This window comes from Hibiscus syriacus, unplaced genomic scaffold (genome assembly GCF_006381635.1).
Source record: "Hibiscus syriacus cultivar Baekdansim isolate YM2019G1 unplaced genomic scaffold, ASM638163v2 tig00002237_pilon, whole genome shotgun sequence".
NCBI classification, from domain to species: Eukaryota; Viridiplantae; Streptophyta; class Magnoliopsida; order Malvales; family Malvaceae; genus Hibiscus; species Hibiscus syriacus.
The window spans coordinates 15,103,231-15,130,641 of NW_024061918.1; the positions used below are offsets into that span (position 1 = coordinate 15,103,231).

Genomic DNA, 27,411 nt, shown 5'->3' on the forward strand with positions numbered 1-27,411 from the left:
TCCTTTCATTTTCCACATATCCATCCACGCCATCAATCATCTTTATCGTTCACTTTCATAAGGGAGATCTTTCAATTTCCTGCACCAAAAAGAAACCCTAAAGAACCCTAGCTATTGCCGCCACCTTCCCCATTCATCCCTTATTATTCTTCATCGAGTCTAGATCTTTTCTAGGTTTGATTCTTCAACAAGATCAATGTTCATCAATCCGCCACCGCTTCCCTATCATCCCCCTTCTTTAGAGCGATTTGTCCTCTAATCGAATGCTTCTGTCATTGATTGATTGATTGGTGTAAGAAATGATGAATGAAGACCATTATGCCTATTAGTGTATGCATGAACTTCTTTGAATCCTTCAAGTAGGTAAGTCGCACCAACTTTAGTCTTTGTACCCTTCCACATTATGAATCTTGAATAGTTGGATAATGCTCATTTCTTTTCCTTGAATTGATGATCACAATCAAGAACACTTCCATGTAAATGATTCAATAGAAATAAGTTAGAACATGAAGTATCATTAACAACGTGAATGAATGTACAAGATTCACTAAGGTTCATGAATGGAATTTGGTTCGTTGAAACTTCCCTTTCATAAGGTTCATTGTAACTTGAATATGAAGTGAATGTACTTCGAATGTCAAAGAGCACATGCTTTGGAATACAAAATGTTACAACCTTTGGAACTTCAATGGATAAATGTGATTCATAAATTTGCAATGGTATGGCCTTTAGAATAACCTGCAAATCAAATAAAAGAATAGGAAGAAAATTTTGATTAGTATAAAGTAAAACTTCCTTCTCCTCACATTCTTTTCTCTCATGCTCATGTCCCTTTTGAAATTTCTCTTCATACTTCTCTTGTATACTCTCTTTGCATTCTTGTTTTTTTAGTTCCACTCTCACACTCATGTTTTTCTTCACACTCAATCTTTTCAATATTCTCATTTTCAACTACTCTAAATGCCGTTGCTTTATCAAAATGTTCTTTTTTCATAGCATCAATGTTTTTCTTAAGTTGTTGTTGATCTTGAAGTACTTGGTGTGATAGCATTGGTACTAACATGATTCTTATTCTCCCATGGATGAATGAATAATGATTTAGGAACCCATCATACAATGCTCGTTTATCAAACTGCCAAGGACGTCCTAGATTTAGATGGCTTGAATTCATAGAAGCAACATCACACAAGACTTCATCTTAATATCTCCCAATTGAAAAGGGCACAAGTACTTGCTCTATGACTTCTAACTCTTCATCTTCATTTAATCCTTGCAAAACATATGGGTTGGGATGTTTGAACGTTGTAAGTCCCAACTTCTTGACCATGTATTTGCTTGCAAGATTTGTATAACTTCCACTATCAATGGCTACAAAACATACTTTACCATTTACATGGAAACAAGTACGAAATGCATTATCTCTTTGCTGAATGTTCTCCATTGTATGGGAAGAGGAAAGATCAAGTAACATTGTTAGTTAAAAAAATTGAAATATGAAAAATAGGACCTTACCAAATTTCACACAACAAAACCTCACGGTCACTCCAAAAAGAAATTTGTGATGTCACTCCACTCAAGCACTCGTGTTTCACTTGGGAATATGTTTTTGGCTTTTGTAATTCCCCTTATGATCTCACACACTCTTTATGCCTTTTTCCACTGGTTTCTCTCTTGTTAAGTTCTAAAAGAACTAACTCAAGACCTTCAAATAAGGTGCTTAGACATTTACTGCAAAATGATGTTAGGTAGGAAAATAACAAATAGATGGTAAAAGGTTGGCTTAAGAAGAAAATAAAGAAATTGATAAAACGAAAGGGGTTCTTACTACAAGACACTAACAACCTTCCTTAGCCACAATCAAAGTGCTGAAAACAACTTTAGGCTTGTTGGCACTTGTTCATGTATGAAACAACTTTTGCTTTTAACTTTTCTTTTCTTGCTTTGATTTTGTCTTTCCTTTTGCTTTCTTTTTGCACGTTTCTTCAAGGATTTTTAATAGCACTTCTTTTTCCTTTTGGTTTTTCTTGTTTCGTTGACTTAACACTTCACAACTTCCTTTCTTCCACCTTAGCTCTGATACCATATGATACAAGCACACCCTACTCCACTAGGTGAGGTAAGACTTGCACTTTGATTGTAGGACCTAGGAAGGCAGCAAGTGTTCCTGAAATAAGAAGGCTTTAATGAAAATGGTTAAATATGAATGAGTAATGGTAAGATAGAAATGACAATGGAATAGATGAATATGATGATATGCTTGAGAGGATTTAAAGAAGTATTTGTATATGGAACAATGTTATGGTGATGGAAGAGATAATTATGGAAATGGTAGTGAAGAATGAAGATAGTATCTCAAGAAACAAAGGAATCAAACTAAGCTAAATTAAAGCTTAACCCTAGACCTTATAGAAACTTGAGGGATGATGTTTAAGCACTTTGACCCTTTAGGTATATTAAACTAAAAGAACCTAAAAGTAGCAGGGTCGATAGAAGATAGGCGACGCCACAAGGACAAGAGCACTTGATAAGTCGTTATAGTTCTCAAAGAACTAGAAAGAGAGAAAAATCTCACAAGTTTTGATTAAAAAAAGTTGGTTTCTTTACAAAATGAAACCTATACTATTTATAGGCCTAAGGATTCCTAGGATACATATACAAGCTTTAAAGAGTGCATTCATGGATGAATGTTCATACTTTAAGCAGATACAAAGCATGGCTTAGGCGAATGAATTTGATGAATGAATGTTCTTGTTTTAATGGAATGCATCCTTTGGCCGAATTCATCCCACCTTGTGTGAACTTGTTGATTTGTCTTCTATGGATGAATGTTCATTGATGTATCTTGGCTGAAATTCTTCCCCCCTTGTGTGAACATGACTATTTGTCTTCTTGCATGAATATGCATGAACGGATGAACTTAAAAGCCTTTGAATGAATCCTTGCACCTCCTCACAAATGTGTTGATTCATTTTAATATTCTTTTCTCGTCCAAGCATTTCTTCATTAATTCCTCCTATGCATAAGTCCTTTGAAGGAGATGAATGGTTGCAAATCCCGTATTTATTTCCAGCCTGCACTATCTTCAGTAATCTGGGCATATCATGGGTTCCCAATATTATATTGATACGATTAAAAGTGGGTTGGAAATATCATAGATAGGGAATCAAATGTCAAGAAGACTTCATCACCCAAAGATTCTTGGAACAAGGTCAAAAATGATGATTAATTTGACTGATGTGAACTGTCCATCCAACTCTTCAATTGCCTTTAGACTACTTAGCATCCAATGTACCTAGACAAAGTATGTAAACAAATAATTAGATAGGAATTGAGCTATTATAATTATGAATGCATTCTTCCACCCATGTTATGAATGCAAATGAGCTAACTATGAATGCATATGCATTGAATGAGTTATATAAAGATGTGAATTAATAACTCATGCATGAATATCATATATTATACAAATAAATGACAACATATAACATTCAAGCATAATTAAGAATAAGATAAACATATTCACATGAAATGTAATGCATAAATAAGTAAATAAATAATAAAATAAGGCAGGACTCCCTTAGAATCAACAATGTAGAATGTCCATTAAGTGATCATGTGTTGAAGAAATTTGGTCCTAGGAATCCTTTGTTTTCCACACCAATGACACTTTTGTTGTCAATCCAACTATGCCTTGATTACCGCTTGATATAAGGTGATCTACACGCTTTGGTGGAAGAGAGTAGATAGCCTTATTGTGTCCCAATCTAAGATTGACAAGTACTGATGCCCTTGAATTATAAGCTTGGATGCAACAAAGATAAGAAAATAAATATGATTAATAAAGGAAGAATAAGTGAAATAATAAAGATAAGAAATGAATAGAAATAAAGAAAGGATAGAGATAGGTGCGAAATTATGGAATTGATGATGGTCTTGATGAAGGATGTTGATGATGGATGATGATGAAATGGCAATGGTGGTGATGTTGTATCTCAAACACGCCAAAGAGGAAACTATGCTATGAAGCACAATCCTGGTCTTCACAAACTTGCTTGAGGGGTGGTGATAGTGTATTCAACCCACTAGATATCAATCTAGGAATTTTGGAATCAGGATGGAAGGAATGTCGCCACAAGTATAGGAACTGATACGATCCAAACTAGCTCCAACTTTCTCCATGACTTGAACACACCATGGATGTTATTCAAAGCTGATTCTAAGGGAGTTCTTTCTTACCTTATCTTATATTATATCATTTATACATTTTATTCTATCATAATCACGCATTCACATGTTAGTGTAAATTATCATATCATTCATACCATCATATGTTTAGTTCATCATGTTTTCCATATCATTCATATATATGCTATAATCACATATCATTTCTTAGGATATTATTATTACATGTTTCCATTTATCATTTATTATGAATATCATGTTATATGATATTCATGCATATAACATATCCAAATGTTTATATTAATTACTACACAATGATACTTCAAGCATGTTAGGATAGTCTTATATATTAAGCATGATTATCATATAAACATCAAGGCAGCATCATTATAAATCATTTCATTAGTTCATATGCATTCATATTAGCTCCTAAGCTTCATGTATTATCTTACACATATTTTGAGATGATATAATTAGCTCATGACCTTCAATCATAGCTCACATTACCATAATCATACATGGAAGCAAAGTATTTAGTTCATATCCGCTCAATATCATGGACTTACCTTGTTTCCTTACACATGTAGGTATATTGGAGTATGATGCATGTTGAGATAGCTTAGTGGATTATTTGGACGTCATATGCAGCTCACAAACAGCTCACAAAGTACATTGTAGCTCATGGAACACTAAGGAAAGCTAGATTCAGATGGAGGAGCTTAAGGCTAGCTAAACTCAGCTAGTTGGATTATTTGGAGCTAAGTTGCCAAAAGTGATATCAATGGCTAAATGTAGCTAAACATATTATTATGGAGCTCACAAGGACTCGGCTAGGAAGCTTGTTCACAAACAGCCCTTGCTTGCTAACTAACTCCACACTCAAGCTAGCTTGGAAGGAGACACATGCACGCTCAAGATGGAGCACATGACCAGCCATCATTCCATGCATAAGGATGCACCACAAGGTTCCTTAGAATACCCATGTGCATGCCATATGACCAGCCCCTATGTGCCTTGCATGTGGTCCCATTTAGGCACCAAGATGAAGAGCCCTCTCCCTATTCGGCCAAGCATCATCTCCCATCCAATTTGGTGCCAATATGAAGGGACACAAGAGCTATTCGGCCAAAGATTATTACCCTCCATTTAAACTGAAGCATCATCTCTATTTGTAATTAAATTATGTCCCAATAGGAAGGCACAAGGCTGGCTGAATCCCCTTGTAACCATGCGGCCATGCCTCTCAATTTCCTATAAATAGGAAAGCATATATAATTTGTATTCAAACCTTTTTGATTAATATAAGTGAGATTATTCTCTTCCTTAAGTCCTTGTGACTTTTATCGACTTATCAAGTATTTTATACTTATGGCGTCAACCTCTTTCTTTTCACCTTGATACTTCTGGTTCCTAGTTCATATAACTAGTGGGTCAAAGTACTTAATACCACCCCTTGAAGAAGCAATATAAAGTCTGGGTCTTTGCTCTCTATAGCATTGGTTCTTCTTTGAGTCTTCTTTAAGATACTATCCTCACAACCATCCATTTGTTTCATCAGCCATAACCATATCCATATCAACCATCTTCCACTTCCATCTCTCATTTTAAATAGCCCACCTATTCACCATACGTCTACCATCCTTAACCCTCTCTTTTTGAGCCATTCACTTATGCAGGTTGTTTTTCTTTCTTCCTAGATCCACAATCAATTGTTAAGGTACAAATGCCTTATATCAGGAATTATACTTGTTTAATCATAAAGTTCACAAAGAACTTTGAAGAGAAATAACTCACAAGAGTAATTTTTATATATGAGATGAGATGAGTACAAATGAAGGCAAGCCACTCTATTTATAGGAAATGAGAGGGCTTGGCCAAATAGTTACATAGCTATTCGGTTGATACATGGATTTTGATGAAAGTACATAATGCTTAAAATGAATTAAGGAGTCCTTTGGGCTTGTGATGGTTCGGCGATGATGTGATCCTACCTACCATCAAGTTCAAACAAAACATGCTCACAACTTTGAAGTTCTTCCAAGATGATTTTAAGGGAGTTCTTCTATATTTTATTACTTATTTACTCATTTATGCCTTATATGTGTTATAAGCGTGCTTTGACATTCTAAACTATGCTTGAATATTCATATATTGTCCTATGTTTGCATCCTATAGGATATTCATGCATGTCACATCTTTAATTAGCTTGTTTCATGCATATGTTACACATTCTTTACTTATGTTATCATATAAATTGCATTATTATATTAGCCATGACATCATGTGTTACATTATAATGTTACTTATTACTTATTCATTACCTTGAGCATTGTAACTTATATACATTTTGTATTTAGTACAAGGTACATTCAAGGCAATCCAATGGATAGATTCACGTCACTCATAGACATTTCCATTTCTGAACATGTTCCTTGCATCTTTGGGTGATAAAGTCTTCTTAATATTTAATCCCCTATCTCTTAGCTTTCCAAAGAACTTTGAATTGTATCAATATGATATTGGGAGCTCAATATATGCCCAGATTAATTAAGACAGTAAGTACGAGATTTACAACCAAATGAAGAACCATGTTCACACCTGATGCATTTACACCTTCATGAATCCATTTATGGCGTGTACAATCATACAATGAGGCTAAAGGACTTGTTCACATTCAAGGGAGATGTATGCATTATTTTCAAACTCACTCACCAAATCCAAGTGCATGAAGGGAGCCTATGAGTCACGTTAACACTTTGTGCATGCATTCCAAAGGGGGTCGAACATACAATGAAACATTCCTCCAAATTCATGCAAGGAAATGAACCAACATGTTCACATCAAGAGAGGATGAATTCGACAATGAAGATGTATTAACTTAAATGGATGAACTTTCATTTATTTTATTAGTCCATGAAATTGCATAGGGGACGTACATTGTATCTACTTAAGGATGAACATTCATCCATGAATGTTCAATCATTAAATCTTGTATGTGCATCCTAGACATCTCTTAGGCCTATAAATAGCTTTCCACTTCATTTGTAAGAACCAATTGACTTTGTTTAATCAAATATTTGTGAGAGTTTCTCTCTTTAGTTCTTAAGTGAACTTTATCGACTTCTCAAGCTTATTCTTGTGGCGTCACCCCTATCTATTTCACCCTGATACATCTGGTTCCTATCTCTTTTATAGATAGTGGGTCAAAGTTGATACATGCATCACAAGGCTCACATCAAAGGAAGAAGTAATAACTCTTCCAAATGATCCACTCGTCCAAGCATTGGAAAAGAAGATCAGAACAGAAGCAGACTTACGACGACTTTTTGAATGGGATCCTGATCTTATTTAGTCAAGATGTCTTCTGAAGATACGACCGTCTGTCTCTTATCTTTCTAACGGTTCTTGAATCGCATCAATCCGATATTGGGAACTCAATATATGACTATTTTACTGAAGACGGTGCATGCAGAAAATCCTATACGGGATTAATACGGGATTTTGTAAATATTACGAATTTTCAATATTTTTATTGATTATTTGTAATATAACTTAATATAGGATGATGCATTATCATTTAGGATTAGATTTATTATTTTATTAGGAATTAAGGTTTGGTTAAAAATATTATCTTTAGTTATTATTATTTTATTAGGAATTAGAGTTAAGATATATTTAGTTTATTATTATTTTATTCATTAGTTATTTAGGACCTTTAGAACTCAGCCCCTATATAAAGGAGGCTTCATTAAACTTTGTAACACAAGATTTCTTTGATCAATAATACAACGAGAGTTTGTTTTTGCAAGTGCTGATTGCCTTGTTCCTTCGAAGCTTCTTCTCCTGGAGTTCTTTCAAGTTCTTGTGAGGGAGATTAATCTTCACACTCCAATTTGCCTTTTCATCGCGACTAGGAGGGTTGGTTAGAGCCATTTATCGTGTTTGCCTTTTCATTGCGACTAGGAGGGCTCGATAGGACACTTATCCATCTATTTTTCCACAAATCCATCCGCACCATCAATCATCTTTACCGTTCACCTTCATAAGGGAGATCTTTTGATTTCTTGGTTATCTTATTTTATTTGCAATTCATTTATCTTTTCTTTATCTTGTTTTAATCTTATTTTTATCTTGATTCCAGCACATAAAATAAACCCTAAATAATCCTAGCGACTGCCGCCACCTTCCCATATTCATCACATTTGTTCTTCATCGAGTCTAGAGCTTTCTAGGTTTGATTCTTCAACAAGAGCAACGTTCATCAATCCGCCACCGCTTCCCTATCAATTGGTATCAGATTTGGGCCGATTCTTGGAAAGAAGCAAGCAATTTTGCTTGTTCTTGCACACAAAACCGTCAAGGTACCCCAACAGAGCTAGTTCAGAGAAGATTCATCGTTTCAGGTTCTTTTTATTTAATTTTAATTTAGATTCAAATCCTTCTTGTTAGTTTGCTATTTTTTTCAAAAAAAAAACAAAAAAAGGCAAAAAAAAGGCACAAAAAAAAGCAAAAAAAGCCAAAATTTCAAAAAAATTGCAAACGAAGGTATTTAGGGCTGATTTTCTTCAGATATCATATCCATCTTAATTTTAATTTTTCCAAAATTCACTTCAATCAGAGTTCATTAGAGCCTTCAAATACATCATTCAAGTTATATCAGCAGATTCGGTCTAGAATATTGTCGAATTTCTTGAAAATTATACAGGAGGAATTTTGTGGTGAAAATTTCCAGATTGAAACTTCATATATTTGAGATCATTCACACAAAAAATCAGAATTTTTGGAGATCAAGAACAACTTCGAACAAAGCGATCAAGAAAAACAGATTGTTTGAGGACTCACCGTTCAACAGAGTCTACTGGATACTACTGAAGGTATTTGGTTCTGAAATTTTACAGGTGATTTCTTGACGCATCGAAAGACATTCAAGAATGTTTCCAAAATTTTTGGATACCGGTAACCCGCTCAAAAACGTTGCTCAAGTTGATCCAGCGTTTTCCAGGTTTTCTGGTTTGGTCCTTTTTTCTTTGACTCTTAGTTCTTTAGGTTCTTTTGTTTTTTCTCTGTTATTGTTCTTTTGCATTATCTAACACATTATCTTCCTTGTGTTAGTAGGACTAAAGAGTTTGCATACTTCTTCCTTCTTTGCATTCTCGTTCTCTTGGAGTCTAACCTTTGTTTGGCCTCTTAGAACTTTTAAGTTTTTTATTATCGCCTTTGCTAGTAATCAAACTCCGATACGAACTGTGGAAGACTACTTGGTAAAGTGAGTTTTAAAGAGTACAAGATCGGCTTACTTGGCTCTCGTTGTGTTACTTTCTTGGAGTGACTTGTGAGGTTTATTGCTTTGTTGAATTTTCTTTCTTTTATTTTTATTTTACTTTAAAATTTTCTTTTGAGTGTTATGATTTCAGAATGGGCGACACTAACAACAAGACACTTACGGCTATCTTAGCCACACTTGCCCGACTCACGACTCAAGTTGAAAGATTTGATGAAATCGTGAGAGAACGACAAGAACCACAACTGGATCTACCAAACCAGAATCCAAGACCAAACAATGATGAACTTTTGGTACCCGAGGAAGAACAACCACGTTTCCAAGCACCCAAACTCTTTACAAAACCAAAGTTCACGATCCCGTCTTTCAAAGGAGACAACGATCCAGACAGGTACATCGAATGGGAAGGAAAAGTTGATCTCATGTTCGCATATCATGACTGCCCCCAAGCTAAACAAGTTCACCTCATCACCACACAATTCGAAGGATATGCTCGAACGTGCTGGATGCAAACAAGGAAAAAGATCCATAACTTCCAAATTCCAACAATCACTTCTTGGACAGACCTTAAACAAACCATGAGGAAGCGATTCCTACCGACACATTATACACGTGAAGTTAAACTACGACTAGACCGACTTCGACAAGGTAGAAGTTCAGTTGAAGAGTACTATAAGGAGATACAGTCCTTACTCAATAGGGCTAACATAACCGATTAAGAAGAGGTCACCGTGTCAAGATTCATCGTCGGCTTAAACTCAAACATCATTGATCTTCTTGATCTACAAGGGTACGAAAACCTTGAAGACGCACTAAAGAAAGCAATGACAATCGAAGCACAAATCCAAAGGAAATCTCGATTCAGTGAACATTACCAAGGTACTTCATCCTCTTTTCAAGGTAATCCTTCAAATCCTTCCTCATCTTCTACTCCATCTTCTCAAAAAAAGCCAAGAGATGAAAAACCTGACAAGGAGAAAGAACGACCAGCAAAGAATGACACACTTCTAGTCCCTAAAGATCAAATGATAATTTGTGAGGAGGTAGGGAAAGCAAAAAAAAGAAAAAGCTGAGAAAGAGGCAAAAGCAAAAGAGGTCACTAGTTACAAAAGCCAAAAGAATAATGACCCATGGGAGGTGAGTGAACCTAATTGTGAGAAGAAAAGAGTGACTCAAAATCAATATGTGAGCACAAAAGAATTGAGAGAGAACCTTATTTACAAATAGCCTTCCATCCTTATTCACTTTAGGGAATTAATTGTTTCGATCTCTAACATTAACAAGGATTTGCCTAGTGTGTTTTCATCTTTGTTACAGGATTTTCAAGAAGTGTTAGGTGATCCACCTAACGAATTACCACCGGAAAAAGGAAAACAACACCAAACCAATCTAATTCAAGGTTCTATCATACCTCGTCAAACATACAATATCGAAGAAACCAAAGAGTTAGATTTGTTATGAAAAGGCTACATCCAGGAAAGCCTTAGTTGTGATGTCATCTTAATGATGAAACAAGATTCGAACAACTCCAAAGGCTTTATAGTTCGTGCACCGGGACTCCATGTAAATGATGAGAAAGTAAAAACAACACGAGACTGGCCCACACCATTTTCCATCGCTAAGAGTTGTCGAATAGTGCTAGGTGACCCTCCTGATGGGTTACCACCTGAAAGCCCTAATCACTATGCCATATCAATGAAGAGCCACCAGTTACTAGAGTCCAAAGGTAAGTATTTTATTACTCATTTTAATGGTATTGTAACGTACTTCTTCTCCTTTTTACAAGGTAAGGCTCGTGAAGTTGTCATCCACACTAAGCACAACTCCTTTAAGTGCATAACAGACCGAGGTAAGCAAAACACAGTAGACGATGCACTACCACGAAGGTATACTCTTACCTATAAAACGCATACTACTATTCCGAGAATTGAACATATCAAAGATGTATATCACAATAACTCGGATATTTCTGATATTTCTACCCATACTTTTAAAAGTGCTTTTAATGAGCTTTATCTTGTATATGAGTTTCCTTGTCAACTAAATAGGTTCTACAGTCCACAAATCTCCTCCTGAGAATTCTTAATTAATGAACCACACTTAGGAGACTTAAGGGATTACTTTAACAAACCAGTTGACATGGTTTTTAAACACTCATTCTCACCACACACGAATAAAACCATGGAGAAATTATCTGAAGCAATAATACAGAAAGCCAACAGTGGTCGGCGCCATCTTGAATTTCAACCAAAACATCATATTACAAGACTTGTATGCAAAAGAGGATTTCAAGACTACAAGAAATTAGTTCCTACAAAAAAGAAACCTCGACTAAAACGCATAAAGACACATCACATTGATCCTGGTAAATGTTTCACAAGTTTTCCTTTTAACATATATAATTCTCTTTGTTTTGGATTTTTAGATTCGAGGTCGAATCCTTTTGAGGAGTGGGGGAATGATACATGCACCAGAGTCCATAATATATTCTTCTTTGGACTAATGTTTCTACTCGAACCTATTAGAAGAACAAAGTCTCGAAGATTCAAAGCATATCTATTCGGTAAGTATAATGTGAATGAATCATTAAACGATTCTAATGTTGCTCCCTTTAATGTTTCAGATTCGAGGTCGAATATTTTTGAAGAAAGGGAGGATGATACATGCATCACAAGCCTCACATCAAAGGAAGAAGTAATAACTCTTCCAAATGATCCACTCGTCCAAGCATTGGAAAAGAAGATCAGAACAGAAACAGACTTACGACGACTTTTTGAATGGGATCCTGATCTTATTTAGTCAAGATGTCTTCTGAAGATACAACCGTCTGTCTCTTATCTTTCTAACGGTTCTTGAATCGTATAAATCTGATATCGGGAACTCAAGATATGACTATTTTACTGAAGACGGTGCATGCAGAAAATCCTATACGGGATTTTGTAAATATTAAGAATTTTCAATATTTTTATTGATTATTTGTAATATAACTTAATATAGGATGATGCATTATCTTTTAGGATTAGATTTATTATTTTATTAGGAATTAATGTTGGGTTAAAAATATTATCTTTAGTTATTATTATTTTATTAGGAATTAGAGTTAAGATATATTTAGTTTATTATTATTTTATTCATTAGTTATTTAGGACCTTTAGAACTCAACCCCTATATAAAGGAGGCTTCATTAAACTTTGTAACACAAGATTTCTTTGATCAATAATACAACGAGAGTTTGTTTTTGCAAGTGCTGATTGCCTTGTGCCTTCGAAGCTTGTTCTCCTGGAGTTCTTTCAAGTTCTTGTGAGGGAGATTAATCTTCACACTCCAATTTGCCTTTTCATCGCGACTAGGAGGGTTGGTTAGAGCCATTTATCGTGTTTTCCTTTTCATTGCGACTAGGAGGGCTCGATAGGACACTTATCCATCTATTTTTCCACAAATCCATCCGCACCATCAATCATCTTTACCGTTCACCTTCATAAGGGAGATCTTTTGATTTCTTGGTTATCTTATTTTATTTGCAATTCATTTATCTTTTCTTTATCTTGTTTTAATCTTATTTTTATCTTGATTCCAGCACATAAAATAAACCCTAAACAATCCTAGCGACTGCCGCCACCTTCCCATATTCATCACCTTTGTTCTTCATCGAGTCTAGAGCTTTCTAGGTTTGATTCTTCAACAAGAGCAACGTTCATCAATGTGCCACCGCTTCCCTATCAAAAGTCTTTCTTTACCACCCCTTAAATAAGTAATATAAAGTCTGGGTCTTTGTTCTTTAACATTGGTTCTTCTTTGAGTCTTCTTTGAGATACTACTTTTCATATTCATCTCCATCACCTTCATTCTACTTCCATTACCATACTTCATCATTTCCTTTAAACATATCACCAACTTATATATATTTTCCGCTTCCATATTTATCTTTCAATTTCATTACTTCCGTTTAACTATTTTTTTAGCTTTCTTGTTTGGGCAGGATCCTTTTTACTTTCCTAGATCGAAATAATCAGAGGTACAACCTTAACTTCACCATCCATCCAAGTGAGGCTAGGTTGAACTTCATCAGAATCAATAAATTTTCAATTGTTCTCCAAGCATCAATCGCCGAAGTACCCCAAAAAAGCTAGTTTGCAAAGTTTCATCATTTTCAGGTTCTTTTTCAATTGTTTCAGTTTTTTCAGCCTAGGTTTGATTCCTTCTTTTTAGTTTTCTTTTTAATTCATCAAAAGGAAAAAAAAGCCAAAACATTATAAAATTCAAGAAAAAAAACGAAAGAATTTGGAGCTAATTTCTTAAAGGATCATACCTCATTCAAAGGAGAAACTACAATCCAAAATTCAGCCAAATTGGAGTTCATTCTACCATTCAAATTGATTGTTCAAGTTTGTTCAGTAGATTCATGTTCCTGGCAATATCAGATTTTTCTAGACTTTTCCAGAATTAATTTAGTTCTAAGATTTTTCCAGTTTACAACTAAATTAATTGGAAGACATCCAAAATAATTCAAAATTTGTGGAGATCAGAAACCCCTTGATAAACATTGATCAAGTTTATCATGTATTTTTTATAGATTCGAGTTCTTCTCATTGATGGTTTTTTCCATAATTTTACAGAAGGAATTTCACGCTGAAAATTTCCAAATTACAACTAAACTCATTGATGAGATTCTAAAAAAATTCAAAATTTTTGGAGATCAGAAACCCCCTCAAAAAGTTGCTCAAGCTGATCCATTGTTTTAGGTTATATTTCAGGTTTGGGATTTTTTTCCAAAAAAAATTCTTTGACTCTTATTGCTTCTAGGTTTTTTTATTTTACCTTTCCTTGTTCCTTTACACCATCTAACACATTCTCTTCCTTGTGTTGTATGATTAAAAGAGTTTTCATATTTCTTATTCCTTACATTTTCGTTCACTTGGAGTATTATTTTTCTCTGGCCTCTTACAACTTCTAAGTTCTCCTGTCTTGTTCTAGTGATCAAACTCCGATACGAACATCGAAATACTCTTGAAGAGGAAAGTTTTAAAGAGTACAAGATCGACTTTCTTGCCTCTCACGGTGTTTCTTTGTTGGAGTGACTTGTGAGGTTTTTCCTATTGTCTTTTCTTTTTTTTCCACTTTAATTTTTCCTTTTGAGTGTTGTTAAGTTTCAGGATGGCTGAAGATGTAAATGTATTCTAGGCATGCAAAAACCTCTTGGACGCTATTACTTAGAAAACAAAGAGTTACTTCAACAACAAGTTGTTAACTTCAATACCACCTTGAGACAACAACCATAGATTGATCATCCGAGACAACCCAACGACAATCAACCAAACAATTTGATGATCTCTAGGCGTGCTCAACCTAGGTTTCAAATGCTAGAACTTTTTTGCAAAATTGAAATTCATAATTCCTCCTTTCAAAGGAGAGTATGATATGGATAACTATATAGATTAGGAGAGCAAATTTGACCTCATGATATCTCACTGCAATTTTTCCATTAAAGAACAAGTACCATTGATCACCTCTGAATTCCAAGGTTATGCTTTCAATTGGTGGAAGAAAAAAAAGAAAAGAGATACAACATTCCCAAATACCAAAGATCATGTCTTGGACAGATCTTAAACGAGTGATGAGGAAATGTTTTCTTCCAGTAAAATACATCTGTGAAGCTAAACAACAACTTCGAAGACTACAACAAGGATATATAGTGAATAGATTTGTCACTGGTTTGTAGTCAAACATCATTGATCTTCTTGGCTTACATGGTTAAGAAAACCTTAAAGATACACTGAAGAAAGCAACGCCAATCCAATCACAACTCCAAAGGAAATATTTTTATAGAGACACTTACCAAGGTAATTCATCTACTTCCACTTCATCTTCTACTCCACCTTCTGTCATAATAACAAAATCGACGAATGAAAAGCCTAAGGTAGCTAATAAAGACATGACAGAAAACACTAACAAGTCACGAATGAGAGATACCTTATGCATTCAATGCAAAGGATATGGTCATGTCAGTGACGATTGTCTGAATTATAATACCCCAAATATCAGGCCAGGAACTTTAGTGAAAATTTTAAAATTTAAGGATGTATTTGATTAAATGATAAAGTATAAGAAAATAATTTAGGAATGTGGTTAAAACTAATTTCTAAGAGTGAAAGAATGAAAGGAGTATTTTGGTCATTTATATAGTAAATGAATTATGGTATTAAAGTAAAGAAAAAGGGGAGAATGTTAATATTTTTGCTATATTCTCTTCTTTCCCGTGTTCACTTGGCCTTCTCCAAAGATAAGGAAAACGTCATCTAATTAGTTTTTCTTTTTGATTATGGTTTGTTTTTGCAACCTTAAGTGATAAGTAAGCTTAAGGAAGGGTTAAATAAGATTTAAACTAAGAGATGGATAAGTTATTGGAGATTAGAGAAAATGGGTTTTTTAAGGATATATTGGAATATGAGTTTTTACTGATCTTTAATAGTATTTTTGACTTGTCAAATAAATAAATAAGAGATTAGAGGCTTTAGATATGAGTAAAAACATGCTATAAAAAGTGATATGATTCTTGATTTGAGATGTTCTATGGAGATTTTAGATGTTATAAGAGGTTAAATGAAGTAAAGTTAATTAGGATATGTAAAGAACAGTTTAATAGTAAAAGTAAGAGATTAGAGACAAAAATTTAGTAAAAATTGAGCTGAAAAATGGTAAATCTACGTAAGGATATCGGTACTGATAGAGCAATATTGATACTATAGGCTTAAATGGGTAGAAATGTGACGAACAGTATCGGTACCAGTGCAAGTGGTATCGATACTGATGGGGTATCAATACTAAAAGGGAAACTATCGATACCATGGATAATAGAATGCCAAAATGGTATCAATACCGAAATGGAGAATTATTACCATAGTGTAGTAGTATCGATACTGAGAGAAATATATCGATACTTAAGTATAGAAGTATCGATACCATGGTAGAGGTTTCGATACTATGGAGTTTGGACCTATAAGATAGGTTGAAATTGTTATAGAAATGTAAATAATATTACTTGTGAATATTATTAAAGTATAAATGTTAGGAAATATACTAATAATTTATATTTTACGTGTCATTAATGAATGCTTGAGTAGATCAAAATCAAATTTAATTTATTGATTATAAATAAAATTTATAATATAATAAATATAAAGAAATTTATGAATTGGAATTAACATAAAAATCAAATTTATAATATACAAATTATAATTAATATAAAACTAAATTTTAAAAAGTAACCATATTAATTTAATTTAATTATCATAATAATTTAATTATCATTAGTTTATTATAAATTTAAAATAATATAATTATATTAATTGTAACTTCACTTATAAGTCAGGATAATATTATATCACTTAACAACATGTCGGATCATTTACAGGTTGAGTCAATTACAGGTTAGATTCATAACAGATCAGGTTGAAAACAGGTCGGGTAATACCAGTTATTTACCAGGTCAATCTCGGGTTCGTGTTCATATAAGTCGGATGCAGTTCGGGTTCGGGTATCACATTTTCGGTTCAATTCGGGTTCAGATCCATAATTTCCAAGTACAACTCGGGTTCAGGTCAACACCAGTTTCGACTCAAGTCGGTTTCGGATCGTCACAACGCATGTCAAAAACAATTTTAGCTCGAGTCGATTTCAGTCAGTTTTACAGATCGGGTCAATTTTTTACACCCCTAGTACTAGGGCAATTTGGAAGTTCTTAAACAAATGTTGTCTGCTTTCACTTGCATTGTTTTATGTACAATTGCTTACATTCTACTTTAAATGTGTAAAAAGTGATTGCATTTTGACTAGCATCTAGGATTAGTCTCAATTGTTTATTTGAGTGGTTGTCTATCTACTATTCTTTGTGTTAAATATTTACTTTGAACTCGTAATTAAAAAAATAAATATTTAAATATATTAACATAAAAAAATATTTAATCTTAATTAATATAAACTTTAATAATAAATATTAACCTAATGTAATTTAACAATAGTGTATAAGTGTATTCATTAGATATAGAAATAAAAAGAGTTAATGAATATACTTTTTAGCTTTTACGCCACATTGTCAAAAATATAACATAAACACTCCAATTTGCATATATAAATTAACACCATTAAATTTTTCAACTCATGTAATTAATATGTATTTAATTACGCTGTTAGTACTATAGTTTTATTTTTTAATTTTTTTAAAACATATTTTTTTAATATGTTTTTAGGGAAGGCTCCTTCCCTAATGCGCCTCTGATGGGGAAGAAGACTTTTGGAAGACTCGCCTCTTGAAACGTGCCTTCTCACGTGGTGTTATGTCAACATTTTTCTTGGAAAATGAGCTCCAAGGGATGCGTCTTTGGTCTATCTAAACAAAGGCGCGTTCCGTGTAATACGCCTTATTATCACTCTATCAAAAAGAATGTTAGATCATTAAAATTTGAGGAAACGGTGCATGACATATAATATTATAATATTTGATTATTTTTTAGTAAAAATGCATATTAACAACATAAATATATTAAATGAACTATTGACTAATACAGCTGCAATATTCTATTGGTGGGCACCAAAAGGGGCATTAAAAGGAGGCTGAGGAATTCTATTCATCTTATGGTAGGATTGGGAGTACAGTGAATTAGTGTAATTAAACACGCATACAAAATTATAAATATTATACTAAAATTCAATTACCAAATATCATTTCTATCATACTCTGGAAAAATCATAATATTCTTCCTTTAATGAAAACTAATCTTAATTGTACATATTAATTAATACTTTCCCAAATTGATTTTTTTTATAATTTCCTACCTTCTTATTGGTTTTCGTTTGTTTTAATAAAATTTACATATGACAACAAGCATAATAAAAAATAATAAAAATTAAATTGCAATTAATATTATTATAAATATAAACATTAAAAATTATTTTTCCTCTGGCAATTACCTTATAGCAGGTGGAACCGTGGAGTCCGGGCCAAAGGTTTAAAAGTGATATCTTAGGATCAATCTGCACCGCCAATGGAATATATCGCAACGTGGCAACCATCGGAAGAATTAAGACCAAGCCCCTCTGAGATCGGGACCCATTCTAATTCGAGCTGAGGCAAAGAAAAGGTCAAAATCTTCTAATAGTCCATATATTATACATAAATTTTGGATTAGTCCCTATACTCCAATTTGGCCCTATTTTACAAATTTTATTATTTCGATTCTAATCTAAAAAGTATCCATTAAATATAATAATTCAAATTTCGTTATTATTTATCATGTTATTAGTAAGTTATATATTTCAATTCATAATTTTAACTTAATCATTTTAAGGTTTATAATTTAATTATTTTTTCCTATCATGATTGAGATTTTAAATTAAAAATAACAAATTAAATCAATAATTTATATATAATACAAAGACTGATGATAAATTTTGATGAAAAAAACCAACAAAATCGAAAAGACAGTGAACCAATCCCATAATAACTGAAAATTCAAGAGTAACAACTAACAATAGAAAGTTGACAATATTTAATGACAGAAACAGTGACCCTATAAAAATAAGATTTACTAAGGTAACTAATTTTTTTAATCAAAATTTATGTCAAATTTTTTTCATTTTAGCCACAATGCTAACGGTGTTGAAATTTTGCTAATCATTGACATCCAATAATAGTGCTCCACGTGTTGGTATATACAAGTATGATGTCACGTTTTACATTTTAATTGGCTAAAATTCTACATTTGTTTTTGGATAAATTGAAAGTACGATAGTTTAATGGAGTATTACTTTTAAGCTTTAACAAAAAAATCACTTTTTTTTATTAATCTGGTATAAGTACAATACCATATCTATTCAAAGATAACTCTTAACCATTTAATATTAAACGTCCACACTTTTAATAATTTTAGTGTTTGTACCCGAAAATCTAAAAAAAAATAATAACAATTTCTTTATTGTTATTTAAAAAAGAAAAAAAATACTTTGAATGAAAATTGGGTATAGCTTTAGGGTCAATAGGTAAATAAAACCAAAGAAGAAAAAATATAAGGGTAAATTACACTGTTCCTTACTAAACTTTATTCTCTCTCCTATTTTGTTTATTGTACTTACAATTTTTTTTTACTCACTGAACTTTACAGTTTGAATCATTTTGCTCACTATATTTTTATATCTCTAACGGCATGATGATGTGTTATATTATTATTATTATTTAATATAAAATAATTAAAAATATAAAGGGTAAATTACATTGTTTCTTACTGAACTTTACACTCTCTTCTATTTTATTCACCAAACTATAAAATAAAAGCAGAAAGTAGTCAGATGCCACTGTTGATCGCCGTAGATGGTGGCCATTCGGCCTCAAATTTTATTGGTCGATTCGCCTCGACACATTGAGTTCGAACTCGACTTTCATTTTGTCAGAACTTGATTCCAAGTCCACGAATCGAAGATTGAAAATGAGGAAGACGAAAAGTTTCACTCGAGATTCATAGATTTTAGGATATTTTTCGGGTGAAACAACCACCAGATTCGGAATCAAGGAGTCAAGACGAACTGACCCATTAATTTTGAGACTGAACAACAACCATCAACGACGATAGACGGTGGCATCCGACCACCTTCTATTTTTATCTTATAGTTAGGTGAGCAAAATAAGAAAGAAAGTAAAGTTCAGTGAGAAATAGTGTAATTGATGATTAAATAGTAATAAAAAATGACACATCATAACATCGTCAAAAAGTTAACAGCTGAATAAGCATAATGATTTAATCTGTAAAATTCAGTGCGTAAAATAAAAGAATTAAAAGTACGATAAACAAAATAGGAGAGAGAATAAAGTTTAATAAAAACAGTGTAATTTACCCTTATCATTTTTTCCTTATTTATTTTTATTTACATATTGACCCTAAAATTATACCCAATTTTCATTGAAAGTATTTTTTTTAATTAATAATAAAGAAATTATTGTTATTTTTTTTTAAAAGGGTCTCTCTTCTCTCTATTCAATTTCCCCTATTAAAAAAAATTCCACACATTTCTTTGTCGTGTTTCGTTGTTTTTGTTGTTCATCGCACAATCTCATCTTCACAGATTCGTCATCTTCTCGATCCCTAACTAACTGTAAGTCATCTCTCTCGCTATCTCTTAATCCGAAACCCTAATTTTCTAATATTGACATTCGTTCCCTGTCTTTTAGTTTTGTCATGATGATCCCTGATTCATGTTACCCATTCTGAAATTTACAAAGTACTGGTTATTCTTTTTGTCTGTTTCTTTTCTTCTTGATATATTGTATTTCATTTATGCAATTGACAATTGCATATTTGATTGGGAGTTCGATCGTTTGTTAATTTGGTTTGTTATTTGATTAGGAAGCTTTGATATATTTCTCTAGTAAGCGATCGAGATTTGTTTTGGTGATCACTTAATTTTTCCTGGAAATTTGACATTTATATTATTGAAGTGGGGAATGGGGATTTCTGGTGTTGGATTTGCGATTTACCTAAATTAACTGTTGGATTTTGCTTTTAATTTTTCTTCTTCTTAGGGGTTTGATCATTGTAATGAAATGATAAATGATGCCGTGAAGAATTTTTATTGATTCCGTTTGTATTTCAATTGAGGATTCAGTGATGTCTGCCCTTATTATTAGGAATTTTCTATTATGTGATTTTTGTTTTGTTTTGTTTTGGGGATTCAGGCAATCATGAGTGACGTCCGAGAAAAGACGTGCCCCCTTTGTGCGGAGGAGATGGATTTGACTGATCAGCAACTGAAACCTTGCAAATGTGGTTACGAGGTTTGGTGCATATTGTTCTTTCATTTTTCTTTTTTCATTTGTTTGACAACTTCAGTCAGAAAAATGTTGTAAAATATGATAAAAATGAGAACATAGGAAAATGGTGGGTAATTAATGTGCGTCATCTGGCCTAATTTCTATTGTCCTCCGTGGCAGATATGTGTTTGGTGTTGGCATCACATAATGGAAATGGCTGAGAAGGATGAAGCCGAGGGAAGGTGCCCAGCTTGTCGTGCTGCTTATGATAAAGAAAAAATTTTACGGACGGCTTCTAACCGTGAGAGGTCAAGCTTCCACTCTTTAAAAATATTGCAATGTTTACTTGCCTTTGTCTCATATATATTACACCCCCTCCTTCGCAGGCTGGTTGCTGAAATTAATTTTGATAGAAAAATAAAGTCACAAAAGGCAAAGATTAAATCATCTGAAGGAAGGAAGCAACTGAGCAGTGTGCGAGTTATTCAAAGAAATCTTGTTTACATAGTTGGGTTGCCACTTAATCTGGCAGATGAAGATGTACACTCTTTCTAATCTTTGTGTGTGTACATTTTCGAGCTAACTTTTATACTTGTATGAAGATAACTAAACCTGTTTCTCTTTTGTGCAGCTTCTCCAAGGTCGAGCATATTTTGGTCAATATGGGAAAGTTCTAAAAGCATCTTTGTCTAGGACAGCAGCTGGTGCCATTCAGCAATTTCCAAATAATACATGTAGTGTGTAAGTTCAGAAATATTTTGTATAGGTTTCAAATTTTCCAATTGTTCAGACATTATTGTTTTGCTTGTTAAAACTTCAATAGGAGCAATCTATTTCATGTATTTAGGTTTCTTCAGAAGGGAAAATCTGTTTTTATTATATTGTAGATTTTGCCGCCTTGTCTCTTTGGTGATTCTCTGCTGTTGGTATATATCTTTTTCAACTTATATTCCTTTTTACTGTGTACAGATATATTACTTACTCAAAAGAAGAGGAAGCAATTCGTTGTATCCAATCTGTACATGTATTTGTCTTGGATGGTAGACCATTAAAGTATGAGAACTTGCTTTTGAAGTTTTTCTTTTATTGTGGTTGGATGCATTGTTGTAACTCTGGTTATCATCTCTAATACTTGGAATATATGTTTCAGGGCATGCTTTGGTACAACAAAGTACTGCCATGCATGGCTGAGAAATATGGTATGTTTAAAAGTGATTTTTTCTTCATTTTTGAATGAGTTGAAACTTCTATTTATTATAGAAATTAATGTATTAAATGTAATTGAAGATTTTCTTTTGGGGTTTCAGCCTTGCAGCAATCCTGATTGTCTATATTTGCACGAGATTGGTTCTCAAGAGGATAGTTTCACCAAAGATGAGATCATATCTGCATACTCAAGGTATAATCATTTTGAGTATGCTTGCCATCATCTCTTTTTCTTTTTTAATTTACTTCATTTTTGTTGAGTTTATGTGTAACATTAGATAAAGAAATCCAACTTGTAAATGCTTTGTGTTTCATATAAATGCATGTGTGCATTGGATATCACATCAATCTCATTTTGTTAGAAAATCTAATTAGAGCTGTCGTATTCATATGTTACCGTTGTTGTAGCCCATTCAAAAGAGTGAGATCTCATACCCAAGTTGTAAGGCTAGGAAGATAGAATGCCATTAATTATTGGAGAGCTTATCTTGCAAGGGACATTATTGAGAGCTTTTATTTCTATTCAGCCCTATTTTATTTCTGTCATATGGATACCTCACTATTAAGATAATGGTCTCAAAGGATTTTTTTTCTTCTCAAATCAATATATTAATTTGTTGTTTCTGTTTTTAACTTTTTATTGCAACTTATCAATTCTATTTGTGTATTCCAGGTCTCCTTTTGTTTTGTGTAATATCTTTCTTTTGGTTGATAATAAACTTAGTTGTTTAAATGAGTAGGGTTCAACAAATAACTGGTACAACAAACAATACGCAACAGCGTGCTGGGACTATGTTACCTCCCCCAGTGGATGATTATTGCCCCAACAATTCTTCTACAGCAAAATCCATTTCTAAAAGTGCTCTAAATGTAAGTTCATGTCGTTGAGCTCCCAAAACAAACAACAGGAAGTTATATTATTACACTAATAATTTAGGAATAGTTAAATTTAGCATAATTGCTGGCTGAATTTGTTCAAAGAAACACTTAGTAGGGTGATTGTTTTTGCCTTGAGTCATTGAAATAAGAAATTTTCAAATGATAGGGTGAGTGGGTTGGCGGAGTTGGGGATGGAAATGGTTTAAAGCAACATGTATGTTGACCTTGGCTCCTGTACCTGACTTAGATTGTGATTTTTATACAGAATAAAATATCAAGCTGTCAAAAAGATTTTCCTTCAAATGGAAGCCCTGGTAGATCTATTGCACTTCCTGCTGGAGCATCATGGTATGTCTTTTTGTGCTGTTTTCATACCCTTCTGTTGTGTTAATTTGTGATTCTTAAAATCTGAACATTCTTCTAGGGGAACTCGTGCTTTAAACCAGCTACAATCAGCCATTTTATCATGCTCAAATGGACCTTCTAAGCAGAAATATGATACAATTAGCCGCACACCACCATTTTTATCTGCAGTAATGAGCATAAATCGGTCTAGTGCAGTACATGATGACGTTGTAAAGAAACCTTCTGAGGAGATCCATGCTATGCATATGAAGGGTAAACCTGATTTGTTAAAGCCCTTGAGACATAATGGTGCTTTAGATGGTCAAACTACTGCACTAGAGAAGCCTATTTCACCTGAAGGGGTTCCTGCCTCTAAATCATTTAACAGGCAAGTATCTTCTCCACCGACATCCAATTATAATGACCAGGGCACTAATATACCATCAACTGTTACAAGCTCCATCTTTGCCCACTCTGAGAAGTCTTCTATTACATCCAATGAGAAAGTAGGGAGTATTTCGTCTACTGATGAGAAGATACAGAGCTTATGCTCTAATGTTTCATCATTGACCTTAGATAAGACTGCTTCAAGTGGACATTCCAATGTAGTTAGACCTAGCAGTTCAGCTTCCGTCCATGGATCAAGCAGCTCTTCCAGTAGTCAGGGGTTACAACAGTGTTATACTGAGAACTATCAGGAACCTTTAAATTCAGCAGCCGCTGGGAGATCTGTTACATTCCCCAATAGTGTGTCTGTTTCAAAAGGGCATTATGATTGGGGAAGTGATTCTCAAACTCGAGCAGTGGTGAATACAAGTTCTGAAGTTGAAGAGGACATATTATCTTTTGATAATCAAAGACTCAAAGATCCAGAAGTTATTAACCGGCCAAATTATATGCCTAATTCACCAATTTCACTTCATTTATCAAATCATTCTAGGTCCGATTCTTTTCAATATGATGATTCTTTTGACGCTGTTAATTTGAATGCTGATACAGCCTTCGTAGATAACAAAGTTAGTGACGGTTTACTGTTCCATGGATCCGGTGTTTCGTTTTTATCTAATGGGTACCCTGGGAAGTACATGAGTAATAGTATTGGTTCTGGTATTACCACAGAAGGCTATGTTCCGCCTTCAAATCAATGGAAAATGAAACAAATGGGAAGATTCCTTGGTAATGCTGAGGACATAGTTGCCAAAGACGAAACAGGAGAGAACAACATAATTTCAAACATATTGTCGCTAGATTTTGATACATGGGATGAGTCCCTAAGATCGCCACAGAACTTGGCTAAATTGATGGGTGACACTGCCAAGCAGCAGTCTAGTTCTCTCAAATTTTCTAGTCCAGGGAAGGCTCCGAATAACAATCAATCCAGATTCTCATTTGCAAGACAGGAGGATTCTGAATATCATCCTTTTGATATTGAGTCCTTGTGTAGTGTTTTTGGCCAAATGCCACAGAACCAGCTTTTAAGCCAAGATTTTGCTGAAAGCAGGGATCTCTATCTGAGTAAGTTTGGAAGTTCTAATGGGTTACCTCCAGGTAACATTGATGAATACAACAAATTTTCAGGCAACCCTTCAATGTTCTCTTCTAATAAGCTTTCTGGTGAGTTTCCGTGAAATTACTCTGCCTCTATTATAGGCCAATGCTCGTACGGACTTAAAGTTTTACTTTTGCTGTCAGAATGTTGAGTGTTATCTGTTTTCTTTGAAATTTTAATAATGCCACAAGCTTGCTCATAATTTGATCTTTACCATCATTAAATATAAATTAGTTTTTTTCTTTTTTCTTAACTTTTTTATCTTGTCGTTTTGTTTTCTGAATTTTCAATGTTACATGCAGTTTCAAGAGCTCAAGTGTCAGCACCACCTGGATTCTCTGTTCCCAGCAGGGAACCCCCTCCCGGCTTTTCCTCTAATGGGAGAGTAGACCACAGTTTTGACACATCAGGTAGGTTCACTTTTTATTATTTGGCTTGTGATCGTTAGGTGTTTCATTGCCAGCAAATTGATGCCAACTTTGTTTTTCTTTTCCTTTTAGGATACTTGGACACTTCGTCCCTGTTAAGAAACTCTTATCAGGCTCCAGCAAGTAGTGGTATTGATGGTGTTGGAGATATAGAATTTATGGATCCAGCAATATTGGCAGTTGGTAAGGGTAGACTTCAGGGAGGGCTCAACAATTCAGGCTTAGATATGCAATCAAATTTTCCTCCACAGTTGGGTCTCTACGAAAATGAGGCCAGAGTTCAACTATTGAGGCAGAGATCTCTTTCTCCTCATCAGAACCTAAGATATGATGTTGGGGATAGCTTTTCTTCTCTTAATGACTCCTATGGAGTTTCTTCTAGGGTAATGGATCAATCACAAGTGAACAACATATCCCAATATGCACAGTTGTCACTTCAACAGTCGAGGAATTCACATATGTCAAACGGTCCTTGGGATGGTTGGAATGAAGTCCAGGGTGGAAACAATGTTGGCATGGCTGAGTTGCTCAGAAACGAGAGATAGGGATTTAACTAGTTCTATTATGGTTATGAAGATTCAAAGTACAAGATGGGTGATCTATGTGACAGAACATTCTGGATGTGATTGTTTTTGAAATCAACTCTTTGCTTGACAATGCTAAAATGAGAGAATGAGTTTGTGGTGTCTTGGCCTCATGTTGGTGATGGCCTGTTAACTTGGCCTCCTTTGGCAGCCTCATGAAGTATCAAACTCCAAACAACTCAGGCCAAAATGACGGTGCCTGCAAACAAGCTGGTAATATTGAACTATTTCAAGTTAATTATTATAATTCCCTGGTTGTAGTTATTTACTCGAGCATATTTTTGGATGCTTCATAAGGTCATATCTTGTGTTAATATAGATTGAGGTTTCGGCAGATAAAAAATGCACATGTGAAATGAGCTCTTCTGCCATGGGTATTTCTGTTATAATTTTGTCGCACCGCATGAGTGCTAGCCGTATACAAACTGGCAGGATGGTCCTCTCCTCAGCCAATGCCACCCCTGAAGTAAAATATATGGTGATGGAACTAAATAGATTTCAACTGCAATCCGAATTTACTTTTGTGTTCAGATATCAACGACACTAATGGTGTAAACTGTAAAAAGAGTTATATTTTGTTTGAGATATGGAGGATTTACAGTGGTCTGTTAGCTGAGCCCCCATGAATACATGAGTCAGATTCATTTCTGTCTCATCTCACTTTTCCTTTTTGTTTCAAGCCATATTTATACTAATAGCAAAGAAACAACAATTTGAACAATCAAGTAATACTTTTCCTTTTCCATTTCTATCTTAGCACTTTGTAGTATTTGTTTTTAAGAAGAGAGTAGAAGTTCTATAATTATTTAAGCTTCACTTGAACATTCTTTTTATATCAACTTAGATTGTTATTTTTCAAAAAAAATATTAAGATTTGAAATTACTCAATCTGCTAATTTAATTCAACTAATCTTTTATGGGATTTTTGACAATATATTAAGATTCGTCTATTTACATTGTATATTTTTTAAGGAAAATAAAACTACACTAGTATTCGTGTTTTTTTCCCTTGAAATTTTTTTATGCGCAATGTCAAACCTTAAATTTTAAATATACATTATAAACTTTAAAATTTTATACATAAATATTAAAATTAAAATTAAAAATCCTAAATAAAAAATAATATTAAAATAATTAAATTATAAAATATAAATTTTAAA

The 27,411-nt window shown here is 33.7% G+C and overlaps 1 protein-coding gene across 1 annotated transcript; it reads left to right on the forward strand.

The window, feature by feature from the left end:
* Window positions 1-20,529: 20,529 nt before the first annotated feature.
* On the forward strand, window positions 20,530-26,895 carry LOC120143025. Its single transcript, XM_039157454.1, has 13 exons — window positions 20,530-20,605; window positions 21,186-21,284; window positions 21,441-21,800; window positions 21,892-22,001; window positions 22,230-22,313; window positions 22,411-22,459; window positions 22,568-22,659; window positions 23,207-23,336; window positions 23,611-23,693; window positions 23,770-25,304; window positions 25,542-25,649; window positions 25,740-26,464; window positions 26,571-26,895. Exons 2-12 carry the CDS (start codon window positions 21,192-21,194, stop codon window positions 26,210-26,212), a joined length of 3,117 nt encoding a protein of 1,038 aa, XP_039013385.1. The 5' UTR covers window positions 20,530-20,605; window positions 21,186-21,191; the 3' UTR covers window positions 26,213-26,464; window positions 26,571-26,895.
* Window positions 26,896-27,411: the final 516 nt, after the last annotated feature.

Bases quoted from the DNA above. Each gene is read 5' to 3' on its own strand.
- LOC120143025 (XM_039157454.1), top strand. From the start codon at position 21,192: ATGAGTGACGTCCGAGAAAAGACGTGCCCCCTTTGTGCGGAGGAGATG. The intron at 22,460-22,567 runs GTATGTTTAAAA...TTGGGGTTTCAG, and splicing joins ATGCATGGCTGAGAAATATG to CCTTGCAGCAATCCTGATTG. The intron at 23,337-23,610 runs GTAAGTTCATGT...ATTTTTATACAG, and splicing joins TTTCTAAAAGTGCTCTAAAT to AATAAAATATCAAGCTGTCA.